At 41.4% G+C, this 20,254-nt stretch overlaps 1 protein-coding gene across 2 annotated transcripts in view; it reads right to left on the minus strand.

The window, feature by feature from the left end:
• The window catches only part of VTI1B (vesicle transport through interaction with t-SNAREs 1B), a 27,084-nt gene extending 9,207 nt beyond the window's left edge, over positions 1-17,877 (minus strand). Inside the window, exons 1-3 of one of the 2 annotated variants that reach the window (XM_032621850.1) lie at positions 17,418-17,770; positions 3,139-3,197; positions 552-743 (exon numbers count right to left, since the gene is read on the minus strand). In XM_032621850.1, the coding sequence (XP_032477741.1) occupies positions 552-743; positions 3,139-3,197; positions 17,418-17,532 (366 nt within the window). In that variant the 5' untranslated portion in view covers positions 17,533-17,770. Of the gene's footprint in view, positions 1-551; positions 744-3,138; positions 3,198-17,417 lie in introns of both variants that reach the window. The other variant, XM_032621849.1, reaches the window with a different exon arrangement.
• Positions 17,878-20,254: the final 2,377 nt, after the last annotated feature.

A 20,254-nucleotide genomic window follows, 5' to 3' on the forward strand; every position in this document is an offset into this window, starting at 1 on the left:
TACAGGTTTTCGTCTTAGTCAGTCTAATTTTATAAATGAGAATACTGGAGGCTAGAGAGTCAGTCTGGCTCACTTTCTATCACAACAAAGTAAGGTGTTAGCCCGCTTTTTAAGAAGCAGCCTGCTTTCTCTACTGTATCTGGGCTGTTGGGCCATCCTGATATAAATGTAAGGGAAAGCATGGGTTAATTTTGTAACAATACTCTGATAAATTAAAAGCCTAACTGAACTTTGGGGGCATATGTGAGAAAGAAACTGGATCAATGAGTCAGACTACAGAGTCCAGATGTAATATGAATAGGTAACACTTGTATATCACCACTACACACCAAGCACTGTTTTATACATAAAGGATACAAAGAAATCTAAACAAGCAAATTGTTTGGAATGATCTGCATTAAATTCAGTAGAGGTGGGCACCCAAGGGGAGAAGGCGAATTGGATGCAAGAAAGAGGATAAAGTGGGAAAAAGTCAAGTATGCACTGATAACATGAACTGTACTCTACAGTACGGTTAATCATTGCGCCACAGACCAGCAAGGGAAGCTTACCATGTGCTCCTTCTCTACAGCGTATGTACCATATTTCATGTCTCCTCCACCCCCAGGAGTGGCTGTCAAAGGTGTGCTTCTCACTTCCCGATGGAGTTTGGCAAGGTCCTTCCGGTAGGTTCGAAGCTTAGACATCATAGGGTTACGAAAAGATAGGGGGGCATAACGTAGCTCCTCTTCCATCTCTGCCAGCTAGGAAGGCAGGAAGTAGTGAGTAGATGGCCTGCTTCTGTTCTCTCTCATATGGGTAATATGTCTAGTTTGGACTAATCAAACCACAGACCACCGTAAATAAATACTCAACCATGTGGTCCAGGAGGGCAGGAACCACATGTGACACGTTCACTTCATTACTCTTAGTGCCTGGCACAGTGCCTAGCAGGCCTTCAAAAAGTATGTGATGAATGAGTGAGAAAACTAACAAGTACCTTATAGCTTATTAAACATTTTTTACATGCATTCTCTCATTTATTCCTCACAACAGATCAATAAGGTAGGAAATACTACTTCTACTTCATATATAAGACTTGATGAAACCTGCTCAAGATTACATAACAAGAGAAGTCAGGATTCAAAAATCTTCAAACTCTCTTTTCAGTATACCAAGTTCTTAGCCTGTTATGGTTCAAGTGCTTTCATGAAGCACTCTGAGATCTACTGTACTAAAAATGCTAGGGGTATGGCATCAAAGTTCTTCCCTTCCTCCTCCTTCTGAAAATCAACTGTTTGTCTCCATGTCAGAATAACCAGGGGTCCAAATCATTCCCATTTTTCTGGGATAAGTAAACTGTAACACCTAGACCCAATTTACATGAAGCCGTCTGTCTGGGATGGCCAGAGTAGGACTGGTTAATTTTTTTAAGTTCAGGGAAAGAAAGTATCTAAGCCCCAAACAAATAAATTGGTATTAATTAAACGGTTTTTGAAATGCTACCAAGATGTTAAGTGAAAAAGAAGACTGGCTCTGTAACAGGTATCATGGATATGCCCAGCTGTACACAGGTATTAGAAAAGTTTCTGGTACTCCCACTATGAAGGAGATAGTTTCCACAGTCTGGTAGGCTGATCCTTCTTAAAATAGATGCAGAATAGAGAAAAGGATGCAGATAAGCTTACCTTCTCAGAACTGCATTGAGATAAGGAAGTTGTTCTTCAACAAGCAATAAAGAAGTTCTCTGGCTTAAAAAGAATTTTTCAGTCTACTCTGGAGTAGCAAATACTAGGGGCAACTATTTCTTTGGAGTACTACCAGGGACCTGGATTTTAGCTCCAGCCTCCTAAAAGGTTTTGCTGAAGCCAGAGCACAATGATATGGAGGACAGAGGACCCTTACTTCTAAAAGGTGAGAGCAAAACTTGCTTTTTGTTTCTTTGTTTTTTGTTGTTGTTAAAGAAAAGGCACAGATTAAGAGAGAAGCAGTTCTTAAACTGCTCAGCAACCTGGACCAACATCTGACAAGCTCTGGGTCCTGACTGGGAACTCATCCTGTCCATGCATGCCTTGCCCAAGGTACCAAATCCTCCTGTCTTTTTTTTTTTTTTTTTTTTTATGCGTTACGCGGGCCTCTCACTGTTGTGGCCTCTCCCGTTGCGGAGGACAGGCTCCGGACGCGCAGGCTCAGCGGCCATGGCTCACGGGCCCAGCCGCTCCGCGGCATGTGGGATCCTCCCAGACCGGGGCACGAACCCGCGTCCCCTGCATCGGCAGGCGGACTCTCAACCACTGCGCCACCAGGGAAGCCCCCCTCCTGTCTTTTAAAACAGAAGGGAATAGGGACTTCCCTGGTGGTCCAGTGTGGTAAAGAATCCATCTTCCAATGCAGGAGACGCAGGTTCGATCCCTGGTCAGGGAACTAAGATCCCACATGCTGCTGGGCAACTAAGCCCACGAGCTACAACTACTGAGCTCGCATGCCTCAACTAGAAAGCCCACGTGCTGTAAACTACAGAGCCCACGCGCCACAACTACAGAGGCCATTACTAGAGAGAGAAAAAAACCCACACGCCACAACTAGAGAGAAGCCTGCCCACTGCAACGAAAGATCCTGCGTGCTGAAACTAAGACCCAGTGCAGCCCCAAAAATAAATAAATAAATTTAAATAAATAAATAAATAAATAAATAATAAAATAAAAACCACACTGGCATATATGCAAAATTCAACACTCTCCAAAAAAAAAAAACAAAAAAAAAACAAAAAAACCCCCCCAAAACCAGAAGGGAACATGGCTAGAACCACCTCTGAGCTCCATTTTGTGTGACAGTAAGTTTAACAAAGGAGAATAACTGACCTCAATGGCCAGCTTTTAAAATGAGATTTTAAAAGACCACCCAGGTAGAAGTATGAGAATGTCCTTATTACAGCAGCAATGTATTATCAAAGACTCATTTCAGGAGAGTCTCCAAGCTTTACCCATTTGTGTTTGCCCCTCAACACCCAGCCCCATCAACTGGCCTCATTCGGTAAGAAATAATCAAAAGCAAGATCAATGGACAGGAAGAGTTAATCTGTGATCAGGTCACAAGCATTACTTCTGGAAAAGACCAACAAACAGGAAGAAGATATAAGGACTTGTTCCTTGTTCTCACCGTTTCATTTGCTTCCTGTTGCTTTTCATCAAAATCTCTGATCAACTTCTTCTTCTCTTCTGGAAAAGACAGACAAGTTTTCAATGCTCAGTCCTGCTTCCAAACATTCCTAGAGGCTATACCCTCTGCTTAGAATAAACTCCACATTCCTTTCCTGCGGGTACTACTATAGTACTTAATCACCCCTAAAAGACATTTAGAAACATAGGGGAACTAGTTATCACAGTAACTGGGGGGAAGGGAGAGGGACGGTATTACCATTGGCATTAAGTGTCCAGGGAACAAGAATATCTATGCTACGGACAGTCCTGCATAACAATGATCTGGCCCCAAAGACCAACAGCATCCCTACTAGGAAAGACAACAGGTCTAAATCAATCATTGTCAGTCTTTTTTCACCCATCCTAACAGGAACCAGGCACACTTTCATCAATAAGAATGTTTAACAATACTAGTTCTCTGAAATCTTTGTCCCCATTTTCACTCCCACTGTAAATCACATCTCTATGTTAACCCTTATCCACTGCTGTTCTGCAAAACAAATTCAAAACCCACCTACTCTGCTCGCTGGAGAGACTGCATGGTATACAGCACAAGTTTCTTAGCCACACCCACTGGCAGTGGTATGGGAAATGACGTAAAATACCACTGACTCACACAGGGAAAGTCACTCCTTGTTCAGTACTTTGCATCATATCATTTTAGTGCTAGTATGTCTTTAACACCTAAAAATTACTCATCTCCCCTTTTAACAAAAACAGAACAGGCTTTAGCTTCAAAGCAATAACATCTAACTAAAACAGCACTGTTTTGCCTTCACTGTATTTTTTCTGATCATTTAGATAGGTTCTATAGATTTTCCATTTAAGGTAGTGATATAAAATTTCCTTTTAAAGTAACTTTATGTATTAAATAAATGCATTTTACATGAAATATATAAACAAAATAATTAATTATAGTAAAAATGGTGCTTGGACACAGCAAAAATGATGAAGGGAGTACTGGCATGCTGTCACCTGGTAAACATCTGTATGGGGGAAGTGCTGGTGAGTAAAGGGGCTTAGGTTCTGGTTCTAGCTTTGGGTCTGACTCAACATGTAAGCTTGGATAATTCTCTTCATCTCTTTGGGACCTAACCTCCTTCCTTGGTTATAAAATGAGGAGGTAGATCATACCTAACAGGCATAGCTTTTTTTTTTTTTTTTTTTTTTTTTTTTTTTGGCTGCATTGGGTCTTCGTTGCAGCATGCGGGCTTTTCTCTAGTTGCGGCGAGTGGGGGCTACTCTTCGGTGCGCGGGCTTCTCATCACGGTGCCTTCTCTTGTTGCGGAGCACGGGCTCTAGGCACGCGGGCTCAGTAGTTGTGGCACACAGGCTTAGTTGCTCCATGGCATGTGGGATCTTCCCAGACCAGGGCTCAAACCCGTGTCCTCTACATTGGCAGGAAGATTCTTTACCACTGCGCCACCAGGGAAGCCCTAATAAGCATATCTAACAAGCAAAAATTAGTCCTATTTATGAGGAGTTTTTGTTTTTTTTAATGTATACATCCAAATGAATCTTCTCCCTGGAAATCTATACATAATCTACTTATTACCACAAAGTTATCATTGCTACAATATTTTTTGAACTCATCTTTTGGAATTATGTTCACAATCTGGGGATATAGTTTTCTTTAATTGTGGTAAAATATATACATAACATAAAATTTACCATTTTGACTGTTTTTAAGTATACAGTTAAAGGGCATTAAGTACATCCACAATGTCGTGCAACCATCACCATTATCCACCTCTAGAACCTTTTCATCATCCCAGACTGAAACTCCATACCCATTAAACACTAACTCCCCATTTCCCCTCTCCCTGGACTCTGGTAACCACCATTCTACTTTCTGTGTCTATGAATCTGACTACTCTAGGCACTTCATATAAGAGGAATCTTACAATTTCACTTACCATAATGTCTTCAAGGTTCATCCATACTGTAGCACGTATAAGGACACGGTCTTTTTTTTTTTTTTTTCTTTTGGCGGTACGCGGGCCTCTCACTGTTGTGGCCTCTCCCATTGCGGAGCACAGGCTCCAGACACACAGGCTTAGCGGCCATGGCTCACGGGCCCAGCCGCTCCGCAGCATGTGGGATCTTCCCAGACCGGGGCACGAACCCGTGTCCCCTGCATCAGCAGGCAGATTCTCAACCACTGCGCCACCAGGGAAGCCCAGGACACGGTCTTTTAAAAAGCTCAATGTGATTTCTAAATACAAGCCAGCACTTCCATCAACTGAAGAAAGAGCAATCTTTTCCAATGCCAAAAAAACAGCTGAGTTGCGCTTACAAAGGGATGGCACATGGGTACTCGACATGCTGTCCTAAGATTTTCTTGGATAATTCTGTTTACCCTGATTTTCATCTCACATCTTGACTTTAAAGCCAAATACCATGTACGATGTAACACCACTGTAATGCTTTATATGGATTTACATTTTGTTAATCACAACAGCATCTAGCATGTCAGCTGTCCACTGCTTTTCAACTGATCATAAATCATTTTGCTTGTGTATATTCTATATTCTCAACGTGAGATCAAGATCCTTCTGAGTAGAGAAATTTACTTTTTCTTTTATACATCCCATAGCTTCTAGAACTCTAAACCTGGTAGGGTACTCCTTAGACACTGCTATTGCCTACAAGAGCAAACAACAATGCACCCTTTACTAAGCTGCCTTCGTTGTCATGTGACATTCCCTAAATAGGTACTCCAGGTAAACTATTTCTCACTACACACCACTCACAAAACCCAGGGTTTTTGTTTTGTTTTGTTTTGTTTTTGCGATATGCGGGCCTCTCACTGCTGTGGCCCCTCCCCTTGCGGCGCACAGGCTCCGGATGCACAGGCTCAGCGGCCATGGCTCACAGGCCCAGCCGCTCCGCAGCACATGGGATCTTCCCGGACCGGGGCACGAACCTGTGTCCCCTGCATCGGCAGGTGGACCCTCAACCACTGCGCCACCAGGGAAGCCCAAAACCCAGGGTTTTTTGTTTTAAAAAAAAAAAAAATAGGAGAAAGTTCAGCCCTGGCAAATGGCCTACATCTTGACTAACCATGATGTAACTGAAATAAGTGCCAAAGCAGCTGTTATTATCCTTGAGTAGTCTGCGTTTTCAGCTATCAGCAGTGAAATAATATCTGAATCAAGAATGGCCACTTCCATGGAGAGCTATCATATTATTTTGTAACAAGCATTCACTGAAGTGTTGAGTGTCGTCACTCCTCTGAATAGGCACATCTCCAAACTCCAGCACACTCACTTCTGATCCAAGATGACAGTATTCTCTAAGTGCATTCCCGTCCTAGATTTTTCTACATCTCTATTAGTCATAAATTCTCCTCCATTATTCTTTCTTTGTTAAAAGACATGAAATCTGCATTCCTAAGAATGACTCAAAGAAAGTAGCTACATAAATAAGACTGGGGGAGGGGAAGGAGGCAGCACACAGAATCTTGATCCTTTCACTAACTTCCCTGCATGATTCTGTTATTCTCAGTCTTTTTGGAATACTCTGCTCTCTATCTGATTTCATAAGGCATGCGTTCTACTAGGAGTGCTCTACAACTTATATACTTTTAAAGGTTCAAGAGATTAAACCCCTACCCAACTGAGAGGTATCAATAGCTGTTCCTTTATGCTTTAGACTCAGAATTGTGAAATCAATGAATATAAGAGCTGAGATGGACCTCAGAGATCATCTAGTCTAACCTTCTCATTTAGCAGTTGAGGAAATTAGAGCCTGCAGAAACTGTCTTCCCCAAGGCCACAGAAGGAGTAGATGTGTAGCAACACTAGTTCCAGAATGCAAGTCTCCTGACTCCCAACCCAGTGCTTCTGTACACTATAGTGTTGAGGGGCATTTTTGTGCTCCCAGGTATACAGGTATAATATGTTCAAACCTCTTAACCTCTTAATTTTTTATGGAGTTAGAATTAACACTACAATCAACTACAAAACAACAGGACTGATACTGGGTAGAACAGACACCAGAAACAAGAGTGAGCTACTCCAAATAACACTATCCCCTACCCCACATGCCTTCCCAAACCCCTCACCTGTGACTGACTCACTCTGAAGCTGAATGTTTGGTAAACTGGGTGGATGGCCGCACAATGCCCCGGACATGGAATAAAATGGAAACACCCAGCTCTGAAAGTGCTAGAGGAAACCTACCTTATGTTCGACCAAGGTGGCAGCCTCTCTTTCTTTCTGGCTATTTGAATTGCCAGCCCAAGAATGACTAACCTTGGTCCATCAGAACTGTGGAAATAACTTCAGTTTCACCAGGATCTTTAAAATCTGTGATTAATGTTTTTGGCGCCCCATTGTGGCATTTCTAGGACCTACATCCTCTTTGTAGACCACATGGTTACCTGATCCTTTCTAAGCCTGTTTCCTCAACTATAAATAAGAAATATAACGGTACTGACCTCGTACAGTTGTCTGAAAGAGTTAAAAGAGACAATACACATAACAAACACATAACAAATGCCAGGCATATTAAGGGTTCAATAAATAGTAACTACCACTGTTTTTTAAAAGTAAATCCCTAGGTAGGAAAAACTGAGCAAAAACAAAATTCACCAAAGAATATGAAGAGTGTTGGAAAAATTAAAATTCTGCAGTTAGTGAGTAATTGTGTTTACCAACCTGCTACATATGATCCTTCATAGTTATTATTTTTTCTGGTTTCTAAAATAATGGAGTCTCACGTATAGATACTGAGATTTAAGTGAATTAAAATGAAAAACTTTCAATAATTTTATAATGTTCAATAATAATGTGCCTTCAAAAAAAAATAATGTGCCTTCAGGTGCTACAAAACTAAAACTAAAAGTCCTGACTATAGGTACTTACTCTATTAATTGGATAAGAATTTATAGCAGTCTGAGGTATCTGGAGAGACATCTTCATATGCTGCGAAGCTAAGACTAGAAATTATGGTTGTAGGTGCTTAATGTAATATTAAATGGATTAATAATTATCATATATGCTAATGGATTGTCATTGTCATACAAAATTCCTAAAGTAGGACACATTGTGTCTGTTATCCTATCCTTTTTTTAAATAGGTATATATAGATATATAGATATATAGATAGAGTTTAAAAGTGGTGAAACTGTGGAAAACATGGCAGAATAGAAATAAAATCACACTGAGTTTTTATACCCAATCATATATTATTACTATTTTCTTCCCAACAATTCACAGTATTATACAATCATTCAACAAATATTTATAGAGCACCTAGTATGTACTAGGCACTGCTCTAGGTGCTTAGGATACATAATTTACCAAACAGACAAAATATAGAGCTTATGATAGAAGAGGGAACACTTCCAAAGTTTTTTAAGAGGCCAGCACTACACTGATACCAAAACCAGCGAAGAACACCACAAAAATATTATAGGCCAATATCCCTGGTGAACACAGATGCAAAAATCCTCAACAAAATAATAGCAAACTGAATGGCATTTTCTATAGAAATAGAACAAACAATCCAAAAATTTTTAGGTAACCACAAAAGACCCCAATTAGCCAAAGCAATCTTGAAAAAGAACAACAAAGCTGGAGGCATCATGCTTTCTGATTTCAAACTGCAGCTGACCCTTGAACAACAAGGATTTGAACTGGGTGGGTCCACTTATACACAGATTTTTTTCAATAGTAAATACTACAGTACCACATAACCTGTGGTTGGCTGAATCTGCAGATAATGAGGAAACTTGGATAGGAGGGCCAACAAGTTACACTCAGATTTTCAGCTGCGCAGAGGGCTGGCACCCAGGATCAACTGTATATTACAAAGCTATAATAATCAAAACAGTATGGTACTGGCATAAAAACAGATTCAAAGCTCAATGGAATGGAAAAGAGAGCCCAGAAGTAAGTCCACACATATATGGTCAATTCACTTACAACAAAGGAGCCCAGAATATACAATGGGGAAATGTATTAGGAAAAACCCAGTCTTTCTCCCTCCTATCTTTCTCTCCTGTATAGGAAAAAACTTAGTCCTTCCTCCTGTTGTTTGTTTCCCGTGTGTCTCCTTTACTACTCACAAAGAACACTTCACTTTTGGTCACCGAATGTATGGGTTTTTTCCCCACAGCAGCAATTCTCTGAGACACCAGCTGGGTGTCCTGCAATTTGACTCAATTCTGACGCTATCTACCCAGAGACAGTATCAGATCCCAGAGGTTCAGGGCTCAGTCCCACAAGACTGGCCCCACCACCACCTCAGATGCCAATTGCAAGTAGTAGGTCCTCAGGTTACCCACAACTTCTGTCCAATTTGGTTACAAACTGGAGGTTCCTATGACCCCCTCCTCAGATTCAATTAATATGGTAGAGAGGCTCACAAAACTCAGAGAAACACTTACTTAGGTTTACCAGTTTATTAAAGGATATGATAAAGGATACAGATGAAAAGTCAGATGAAGAGAGACATAGGGCAAGGTCTTGGAGGGTCTCTTTCCCCTCCTGTTCTGTCCCGCAGGACCTCCTGTCCCCGCAGAGTTGAGGTGCACCACCCTCCCAGTGTGGATATGTTCAACCACCTGGAAGCTCTCTGAGCCCCATACTACTGAAATTTTATGGAGGCTTCCCTCACAATAGACATGGTTAATTATTAATTCCATTTGAAGCCCCTTTCCCGTCTCCAGAGAAGTGTGGAGCAGGACTGAAAATCCAAGCTTCTAATCATGGGTTGGTCTTTCTGGTAACCAGCTCCCATCCAGAAGCCACCTAGGAGCCCACCCAGAGCAGCCTCACTGAATAAAAGGTGCTCCCAGAAATTACAAGGGTTTTAGAAGCTCTGTGTCAGGAGAGAGAGAAATATTTGTTTCCTGTTCCCTCACAGAAAAGGACAGTCTCTCCAATAAATGGTGTTGGGAAACATTTGACAGTCACATGCAAAAGAATGAAACTGGGCCACTATCTTTACACTATATACAAAAATTAACTCAAAAAGGATTAAAGACTTGAATGTTCACAATGATATTTTGGATTTGGCATGAAAAGTAAAAGCAACAAAAGCAAAAATAAACTAGCAGGGCTACATCAAACTAAAAGCTTCTGAGAGATCCTAGGCAAAACATGCTCTGGCATAAATTATACCAATGTTTTCTTAGGTCAGTCTCCCAAGGCAATAGAAATAAAAACAAAAATAAACAAATTGAACCTAATCAAGCTTACAAACTTTTGCACAACAAAGGGAACCATAAATAAATCGAAAAGACAACCCACGGAATGGGAGAAAATATTTGCAAACGATGCAACCAACAAAGGCTTAATTTCCAAAATATGCAAACAGTTCATACAATTCAACGACAAAAAAACAAACAACCCAGGGCAGGGCTTCCCTGGTGGCGCAGTGGTTGGGAGTCCGCCTGCCGATGCAGGGGACGTGGGTTCGTGCCCCAGTCCGGGAAGATCCCACATGCCGCGGAGTGGCTGGGCCCGTGAGCCATGGCCGCTGAGCCTGCGCGTCCGGAGCCTGTGCTCTGCAACGGGAGAGGCCACAACAGTGAGAGGCCCGCGTACCGCAAAAAAAAAAAAAAGAAAAAAAAAAAAAAACCCAAACAACCCAATAAAAAATGGGCAGAAGACCTAAATAAACATTTCTCCAAAGAAGACATACACAGATGGCCAGTAGGCACATGAAAAGATGCTCAACATCACTAATTATCAGAGAAATGCAAATCAAAGCTACAATAAGGTAACACCTCACACCAGTCAGAATGGCCATCATTAAACAGTCTACAAATAACAAATGCTAGAGACGGTTTGGAGAAAAGGGAACCCTCTTACACTGTTGGTGGGAATGTAAATTGGTGCAGCCACTATGGAAAACTGTATGGAAAAGAGTTGCCATATGATACAGCAATCCTACTCCTGGGCATATACCCAGACAAAACTATAATTCAAAAAGATACACACACCCCTATGTTCACAGCAGCACTATTCACAACAGCCAAGACATGGAAACAACCTAAATGTCCATGAACACATGAATGGATAAAGAAGATGTGGGATGTGGGGTGTGTGTGTGTATAAATATATATATATATATATATATATATATATATATATATATATAAAATATGGAATATTACTCAACCATTAAAAAGAATGAAATGCCATTTGCAGCAACATGGATGGACCCAGAGATTATCATACTAAATGAAGTAAGTCAGAAAGAGAAAGAGAAATACCATATGATATCACTTATATGTGGAATCTAAAATACGATACAAATCAACACATCTACAAAACAAAAACAGGGGGACTTCCCTGGGGGTGCAGTGGTTAAGAATCCTCCTGCTAATGCAGGGGACACTGGTTCGAGCCCTGGTCCAGGAAGATCCCACATGCCACAGAGCAACTAAGCTCGTGCGCCACAAAACTACTGAGCCTGCGCTCTAGAGCCTGCGAGCCACAGCTACTGAAGCCCATGTGCCTAGAGCCCATGCTCCACAACAAGAGAAGCCACTGCAATGAGAAGCCCATGTACCGCAACGAAGAGTAGCCCTAGCTCGCTGCAACTAGAGAAAGCCTGTACACAGCAATGAAGACCCAATGCAGCCAAAAATAAATTAACTAAAAAACAAACAAAACAAAACAGGGACTTCCCTGGCGGTCCAATGGTTAAGATTCTGTGCTTCCACTGCAGGGAGCAAGGGTTAAGATCCTATATGCCACGTGGTGCAGCCAAAAAAAAAACCAAAAACAAAACAAAAACCAAAACAAAACAAAAACAGACTCACAGATATAGAGAACAGACTTGTGGTTGCCAAGGGAGAGAGGGGGTAGGGGAGAGAAGGAATGGAAGTTTGGGATTAGCAGATGCAAACTAGTATATATAGGATGGATAAACAACAAGGTCCTACTGTATAGCACAGGGAACTATATTCAATATCCTGTGACAAACCATAATGGAAAAGAATAGGAAAAAGAATATATACATGTATAGCTGAGTCACTTTGCTGTACAGAAGAAATTAACACAACATTGTAAATCAACTACATTAAAAAAAAAAAAGGCAAAAAACACACACCAGAAAATAAATTGCTTGGAAAAAAAGAAAGGCTCTGGATAGCAAAAGGAAACTATCAACAAAATGAAAAAATTTATTTACTGGGAGAATATATTTGTAAATCATATATCCGATAAGGGGCTAGTATCCACAATATATAAAGAACTCATACAACTGAATAGCAAAAACCCAAACAATCCAATTATAAAATGAGCAGAGGATCTGAATAAACATTTTTCCAAAGAAGACATACAATGGACAAAGGGTACATGAAAAGATACTAGACTAATCATCAGGGAGATGCAAATCAAAGACACAATGAGATATCACCTCACACCTGTTAGAATGGCTATTATCAAAAAGACAAGAAATAACATGTGCTATAGAAATTCAAAGAAAGAGATATCAGTATGGCTGATAGCAGTTTTAAATGCCTTCATGAAAAGAATCAAATTAAGCAGTTTAAACATTTAAACTTCTTCTTGTTACTTAAGTAACAAGAAATAAACAAGAATGCCAATACATGCTGGCTGTGTGATCCTTTTAATATCATATGAGAAGGCATCTATAAGAGTGAACTGATCCATTTAACTAACTTCTTCAGGGGTCATTTTTAGAATTAGATTTGCTTACGTTTCCCATTAACAAAAGAATGATTCTCATGTAAATGTTAAAATTTTAAGCAGTGTTTTATGGACTGAGGCCAACATTTTCTTCTGGAGAAAGTAGTCTCTACAATTGGAATGTAATTAATAGAAAACCATGATTTGATTTTCAAATCATTAGTTTTGTACATAAGCATTCATTCAATGAGTACCTGTTGAACATACCTACAGAAGATTAAATTGGCAGGTCAGATTTCACCTGCAGATTTGCTCTGTTTGGTCCGTAAAGCATTTGAAAAATATCTGAGTTGGGGGCTTCCCTGGTGACACAGTGGTTGAGAGTCCACCTGCCGATGCAGGGGACAAGGGTTCGTGTCCCGGTCCGGGAAGATCCCACATGCTGTGGAGCGGCTGGGCCCGTGAGCCATGGCCGCTGAGCCTGCGCGTCCGGAGGCCAGCAATGGGAGAGGCCACAACAGTGAGAGGCCCACGTACCGCAAAAAAAAAAAAAAAAAAAAAAAACTTAAACAAAAACAAACAAAAAATATCTGAGTTGGTGGCTCACAAATAAAAATCAAGAGGCTTCATGTATTTAAAAAAAAAAAGAAAGAAAGAAACAACATGTGTTGATGAGCTTATGTCCTAGTTCAGTGGCCTTCAAACTTGACAGGCATCAGAAATCCCCCAGAGGGCTGTTAAAATACACTGTTAAAACAGTTAATGATTCAATAAATCTTGGGTGGGAACCAAGAATGTGCATTTCTAACAAGTTTCCAGATGATGCTGATGCTGTTGGTTCAGGGATCATACTTTGAAAACCACTGTTCTACTGAAAGGAAGACAAATAATATACTATAAATATCATAAATATGTAAAGTGTCTGGGCTTCCCTGGTGGCGCAGTGGTTAAGAATACGCCTGCCAATGCAGGGGGCACGGGTTCCAGTCCTGGTCCGGGAAGATCCCACATGCTGTGGAGGAACTAAGCCCGTGCACCACAACTACTGAGCCTGTGTGCCACAACTACTGAAGCCCGCGTGCCTAGAGCCCATGCTCTGCAAAAAGAGAAGCCACCGCAATGAGAAGCCCGCGCACCGCAAGAGAGTAGCCCCCACGCACCACAACTAGAGAAAAGCCTGCACGCAGCAACGAAGACCCAACGCAGCCATAAATAAATTAATTAATTAAAAAAACTATGTGAAGTGTCTAGTGTGTTAGAAGATACGTGCTCTAGAAAAAAAGGGAAAGTAGTGCAAGGTAAGGGTAGTTGTATACAGAGCTGGTATTCTTATGTTTTATTTAAATAAAATATCCAATTTCACATACAATAGGAATAATGGCTAATCGCTGTTACTACTGTTAGGCAGTATTTTAAGGGCTTTACATATATTAGCTCGCTTGATCCTCAAAAAATCCCTATGAAGTAAATATAATGACTGATTCCCATTTTGCAAGGGAAACTCATTATGTTAAAGTAAGTTGTTCGAGGTCACCAAGCTATTAAGAGGTGGACCTAGGATATGAACTCAGGCAGTCTGGCTCTAGAATCCTTGCTGTTAAATATTACAATACACTGCCTTTCAACTCATGTATCTTCTTCATAAATGTTATTTTTAATGGTAGGAGAAGAAATATCTGTCAGGCTAGAATGGACATACGTTCTCTATTCTATGTAATCACTCTTGATGTTCTCATCCACAACCCAAACAAGCCTGCTTCTACTCTTACATTTCTTACAATTATCATTCACTCAACTGACCAAGTGAGAAAATGCAGACATTCTTGAATCTGTCTCCCTCACTCCTCATGTCCAATCAGTATGGTTAATTTCTGTCCAGAATCACCTCTTGGATTTGGGACTCTCTAGATTCCCATGTTACCTAGATGACTGCCATAAAGGCTCCTAACATGGTCTTGTGCCTCTCTTTCATCCTCTACTCAGCCACCAGCATTCTCCTTCTAAAATTAAATCTAACCATATTAGTCAGCTATTTGAAGTCCTTTACTGATTCTCCATATCAAGTCTCGATGTCTTAATGTGACACTTAGGTCCCTTAACTGTCTGGCTGTGTCTTACTTTCCTCATCTATTACTATTCTCCCACACATACCTTTTTTTTTTTTTTAATGAAAGTGGCAGCCACTCTTTATTAAGAATCTTTTTTTTTTTACATCTTTATTGGAGTATAATTGCTTTACAATGTTGTGTTAGTTTCTGCTGTATAACAAAGTGAATCAGCTATATGTATACATGTATCCCCATATCCCCTCCCTCTTGCATCTCCCTCGCACCCTCCCTATCCCAACCCTCTAGGTCCCACACATATCTTAAGCTCCAGTAATAGTTGTGAATATTTGATTTTTTTCTTCCTTTGTTGCCTCTTCCCATTTCCCCTCTCAGGCAGACTCCTGTTCAACCCTTGACACTCAGTTAGAAGTTCCCCTTTCTGTGAAGCTTCCCTCTTGCTCCCCTACGCCCATGTTAGGTTTTTCTGTCATGGTCTCAAAACTATCTTAGGACTCATCACACACTTTGTGGTAAATTTGCTCCCATTTAAGGAAAGAACTCTTGGAACTTCTCGGGGCTCAGGACACTAACTGATACATAATTCTCAATAAATGTTTATTGAAAAAACTGAATTCAATTACAGAGCATAAGCTAAATGCAAGGGATGTGTTATGTACATTATTCAGTGCTTCATAATTCATGGTGGAAAATAAAGCTTCATAGGTGGAAAGCCTACGAAGTAGTCTCAGGACTAGAAAAAAGAGGAATCAGAGATGAGGCCTGGTGTGTTTGCTTAATTAAATTCAACTTATTCGACAAATACTTATTGAGAAGTATGAATAAAGTAGTGAATAAGAAGACTAAAAGTTGTTGAAATTCTTATAACCCGCGGATATGTGTATATTCTATTTACTTACTCATTGAACAAAGCATTACCAGCAACTCGTGTTCGAGTATTTTGCACTTGGGTAGAAATTCACACCTTTTTGAGTGTCCTCTTTGCAGGAATTAGAAGTTTAGGTAGATGACAAAAGTGAATATAACTAACTCAGTTTTCTAATTTTCAAAACAGAATGTCCTTTGGCATTATTTAGCCTTACAGAAATAGACATTGCAAAATTTAACTCAACACAAGGCTGAAAAAACGGTCTATTTTTCAACCATGTAAATCAGATCCCATCACTCTCCTGTTCTATATCCTTTAACTGCAAGCCACTACATTTAGAAAAAGATGCACATCTTTCACCCTGGTGTACAAGGGCCCATATGCAATCTGGCCCTGCCTACCTCTTTAAAGCCTCATCTACTACCACTAACTATCTCCCCTGCTCATTCCACCCCAAACACACTGGCCTTCTTGTTCTTCCTAGAACATACCAAGCTCATTTCTGCTTAAGGACATTTGCAGTACTATTCTGTCCTGACACTCATTTCTCCCAGATTTTTGCGTGGCTTACTCCCTTACTTCAAGTCTCTGCTCAAATGCCACCTCCTCAAAGAGGCCTTTCACAGCCACCCAATTTAAAATTAGAGCCCCCCCCATTCCTTGGCCCTGCTTTATTTTCCTGTATTGCCCTTAACACCACCTCTTAATATTTATATATTATCATCGACCCATCAGAACAGAGATTTGTAAGTCTCTTCACTGTCATGTGCAATATTACCAGCATCTAGGGACAGTGCCTGGCACACAGCAGCCTCTCCCAGTAAACGTTGAACAAAGGTATGAATTTCATTCTCACCAGAGTCATTCAATTCATATGACCTTGGGTAACACACAGAGCAAACACTCAAGCTTTGACACTTAAGTAAAAGCAATAAAAGTCTCATCTGCTTTGCCATCAAGATCTATTTTTCTTAAGGCAAAGAACTATAGGAGACCTTCCTACACAGATTCAACTGGAAAACTCTTAGCTCCTCCAAGCAAAGCTTGCAGCACTCTGAATTTTGAAATCAAGGGGCAAGAGACAGTCTAAGCAGAGAGTTCATAAGGGGACCACTCCTAAAGACCACAATCCTGATTTTAAAGACCAATCCCCCTCACGACTGGTTATTTACCAACCCCAAAAGTTATGATTCCCTTGGGTTCTTAACCCTTTTTGTGCTACAGATCCTCTGCCAATCTGGTGAAAACTACGGACTTCTTTTGAGAATAACACTGTTAAATGTATAAAACAAAATACACAGCAGAAACTAACACAACAACGTAAAGCAATTATACTCCAATAAAGATATTTAAAAAAAAAAACAGAGAGCTACAAAAGAAAACCCAATTCTACTCAAATACCGGATCGCAGGCTTAGGTCCCCTACTCTCTTCTTGCCATAGTGAAAATGAAACGAGAAAAATCTGAAGGCTACAGGAGGATCAAGAGGGAGATGACACTCCGAGGTGCATCCCTGAGCACGCTAAGGGGCGGCAGAGAGATCCTGGGCGCCAGGACCCAGCCAGCCCTAGGGGGCGTGTCTGAGAATGAGAAGCGGAGAGAAGGGAGGGAGGGTCTGGGAAGGGGGTGGGAGCTCTTCTTCCCAGAGCTGGCGGAGCTGGGTGCCCCTGGGCTCAGCCTGACCCCGCCTCACCTGTCCCAGCCGTCCCCAGGAGCCGCTCCGGCACCCCTCGTAGGTCTTCATGGAGACCGCGGAAGATCTCATGCAGTTTCTCGAAATGCTCTGAGGAGGCGGCTGAGTTGGCCATGGCGCAGGCCGCTCTCTAGCAGCGGCAGCCGAGATTCCGGGCACGGGGCCCGTTCCTACTCCGCTGTCAGCCGCCCAGCCGCGCAGACATCCCGGCGACCGCCGCCACCGCCGCTCAGAACAAGGCGCTTCCGGGGCCGCGGCGGGGTCCTCCCGAGCCGGAACGCCCACCCCCTGCATGCCGTCACTGACGGCGCGCCGGGCGGCAAAGCCTGACGGAAAGTCGGGCGGGCTGCGCTGCCCGGGCTACTCCTGAGGGAGCGGTGGCGCTGGAGCGCGAGCGGCAGTCTCTGAACCCCGGAATTAGCCAGTCCGGGGTTGGGAAGAGCGCCACGGCGGAAGGGACCGTGGGAACCCGCGGGCACGGCGGCGCGGCCGCCTCTCTCCCAGGCCCCGCCTTCTGGCGAGGGGCGGACGCTGCAGTGCATGCCGGAGGCTGTAGTTCGGCACGGAAGACGCTCAGACTCGGAAGTCAAGCATTGCTGGGGGCGGTAGTTCTGCCGTCGTCGCGGGCGTCAGCATGACGCTGACGCGCAATGATTTGGTATCAGTAGGCGCCTGGTCGTCATCTGCTCAGTTGTCGCCCTGTTTGGCCACCCTTACTTTCTCAGTTCACGTTCCGACTGTCAGCCTTCAGTTCTTGGAAGATAGCTGGGCCAGGTTCCTGCCTGCGCTTGAGCTTAAAGCACTTTTACTGGGGAGTCAAGTCACCAGAGTCACATTCTTTCAGAAGTGGTCCCCGGGCAGTGTGACCCCCAAAATATACGCTCAGCCTCTAGTGGCTGGGCACGCCGTACAGTCGTTCACTCAGCAGGTGTTTCAATTTAAGCGTAGCCTTTGTGCCTGGATCTGGGCATGTGTTGAATAAAAGATTCACTCTGACCTTGGGTAATTTATGTATTATTTATATAAGTAATATGTGTGTATGCATATGTATATATGTAATTTATATGTGTATTATTTATATGTAGTGAGCAAGGCGGACCTGGCTTCATCAGGTCTCTTTCTCAGTAAGTGTATGTAATGTGTTAACAATTACGAAGTCTTCCTGCACTCCGTGGGTTTTCATGGTTTAGTGGACGAAAATTCCTATTTTCACTGATGGTGTGCCTATGGAGCCCGTTCTGAAATGTTTGCTTGGCAGCCCAATACTTAAGACTGCCCACACGTATTAAAAGACATATGACTGTTCAGAGGGAAATGATTTGGTGATTTATATCTCCTGGACCCTTATTAGACTGAGTTCAAAGACCATTTATTCAACAAACTTTTGTTGAGCTGCTAATATTCATTGAGCATAGAGAGAGAAAAATCAGGTTGTTAGTGGCAATGTACTGTAGATCCCATAGCATTGTTACAGAAGGGACAAGTACAAAAAGGAGAGGTAACAAATAGCCTGGGATGGAAAACATGATCTTTGAACAGCATCATAAAAGATTAGTAGAAAATGGGCAAATGAATAATCAAATTATCACACAACCCAAGTTAATGGAGTTTGAACTGAGACTGTTCTGTGCCTGACTATGGGACAAATTATCCTCATGAACAAGAAATGATTGCATAACCGTAGTAATGAAAAGTGTTTTCTTCTTTTGACTCTAATTAAGCTTTCATTTAATTGTTTTCTTCTGTTGACTCAAATGTTTAATTGTTACAGTTTTTATTCTGGTAAATAAAAACATGATAAATAATCAAATTTTTAAATTTGTCATTGACAGTTAATATAAATTAAGTAAAATATTAACTCAGTTCTGCACTATTATCAAAAGTTTTCCAATTTTTCCATAAAATGACCATGTCTAAATATATATCCTAATGGTCAAAACAAGTTCAACAAAAGATTATTTACAAATATGAGAAGACTGTGGTCCTATAACTCTTTTCTCCACAAAAGTGAATATGTAAATTGTTAGTCCAAGAAAATCACAAACTCTATTAGAAGAATGTACTCCAAACAAGTGATGGAACAGTACCAATTTCTCAGCCTTCCTTTGGCAGCATTACTTTTGATAAACATTCTCCAAATAAACTGTAGATTTCTAGCAAATACAGTAGACATTTTAATCTTGTCAAGATAATGTAAGGAAATGCCCTGAAAGATTTTTAAACTGACTATAATTACCGATATCAGTCCTTAAGATAATTTTGCTGAATAAATAATTGGGGGTTTTTTGTTTGTTTGTTTTTTGTTTGTCTGGGTTTTTTTCTACCACATAGGTTGATTGGTGCTTAACATAGTGCCTTTCCCGTCTTACTTGAACTCAGGTGGTCACCCTCAATTCTTCTCTTGCTGGATATTACTAACATATTTAGCTGTTGTATGAGTGTGTGTGTGGTTTTTTTTAAAACCCTTTTCTAGTCCCTTCATTGCCTTTGCATGCATTATCTTCCAGGATTCTTCTCTTTTTTGGACTTCTTCCCTGCCACCCATGTGCTTCTTGGTGGGTAGTTATCAGCATATACAGAGTTCATTTTCCATTGTATCAAAGACTGAATGACACAGGTCTGCTCCATCTCTGATTATTTACCTGCACGGGGGTCTAGTTTAATACTGTTCCTTTGTGGCTATTTTGAATACTCCCAGCTGCATAAATACACAAGAACACACACAAAGATATACTCAGGGACAATCACTAAATAGCCTTTTCCTTCTGGTTTTCTAAGAGAAACCAAGGCACAAAAAGGAGGCCTCCATGGATCTAGGGTCAGTAACTGAAGTCAGG

The sequence above is a fragment of the Phocoena sinus genome, chromosome 2 (assembly GCF_008692025.1).
Source record: "Phocoena sinus isolate mPhoSin1 chromosome 2, mPhoSin1.pri, whole genome shotgun sequence".
Classification (NCBI taxonomy): domain Eukaryota; kingdom Metazoa; phylum Chordata; class Mammalia; order Artiodactyla; family Phocoenidae; genus Phocoena; species Phocoena sinus.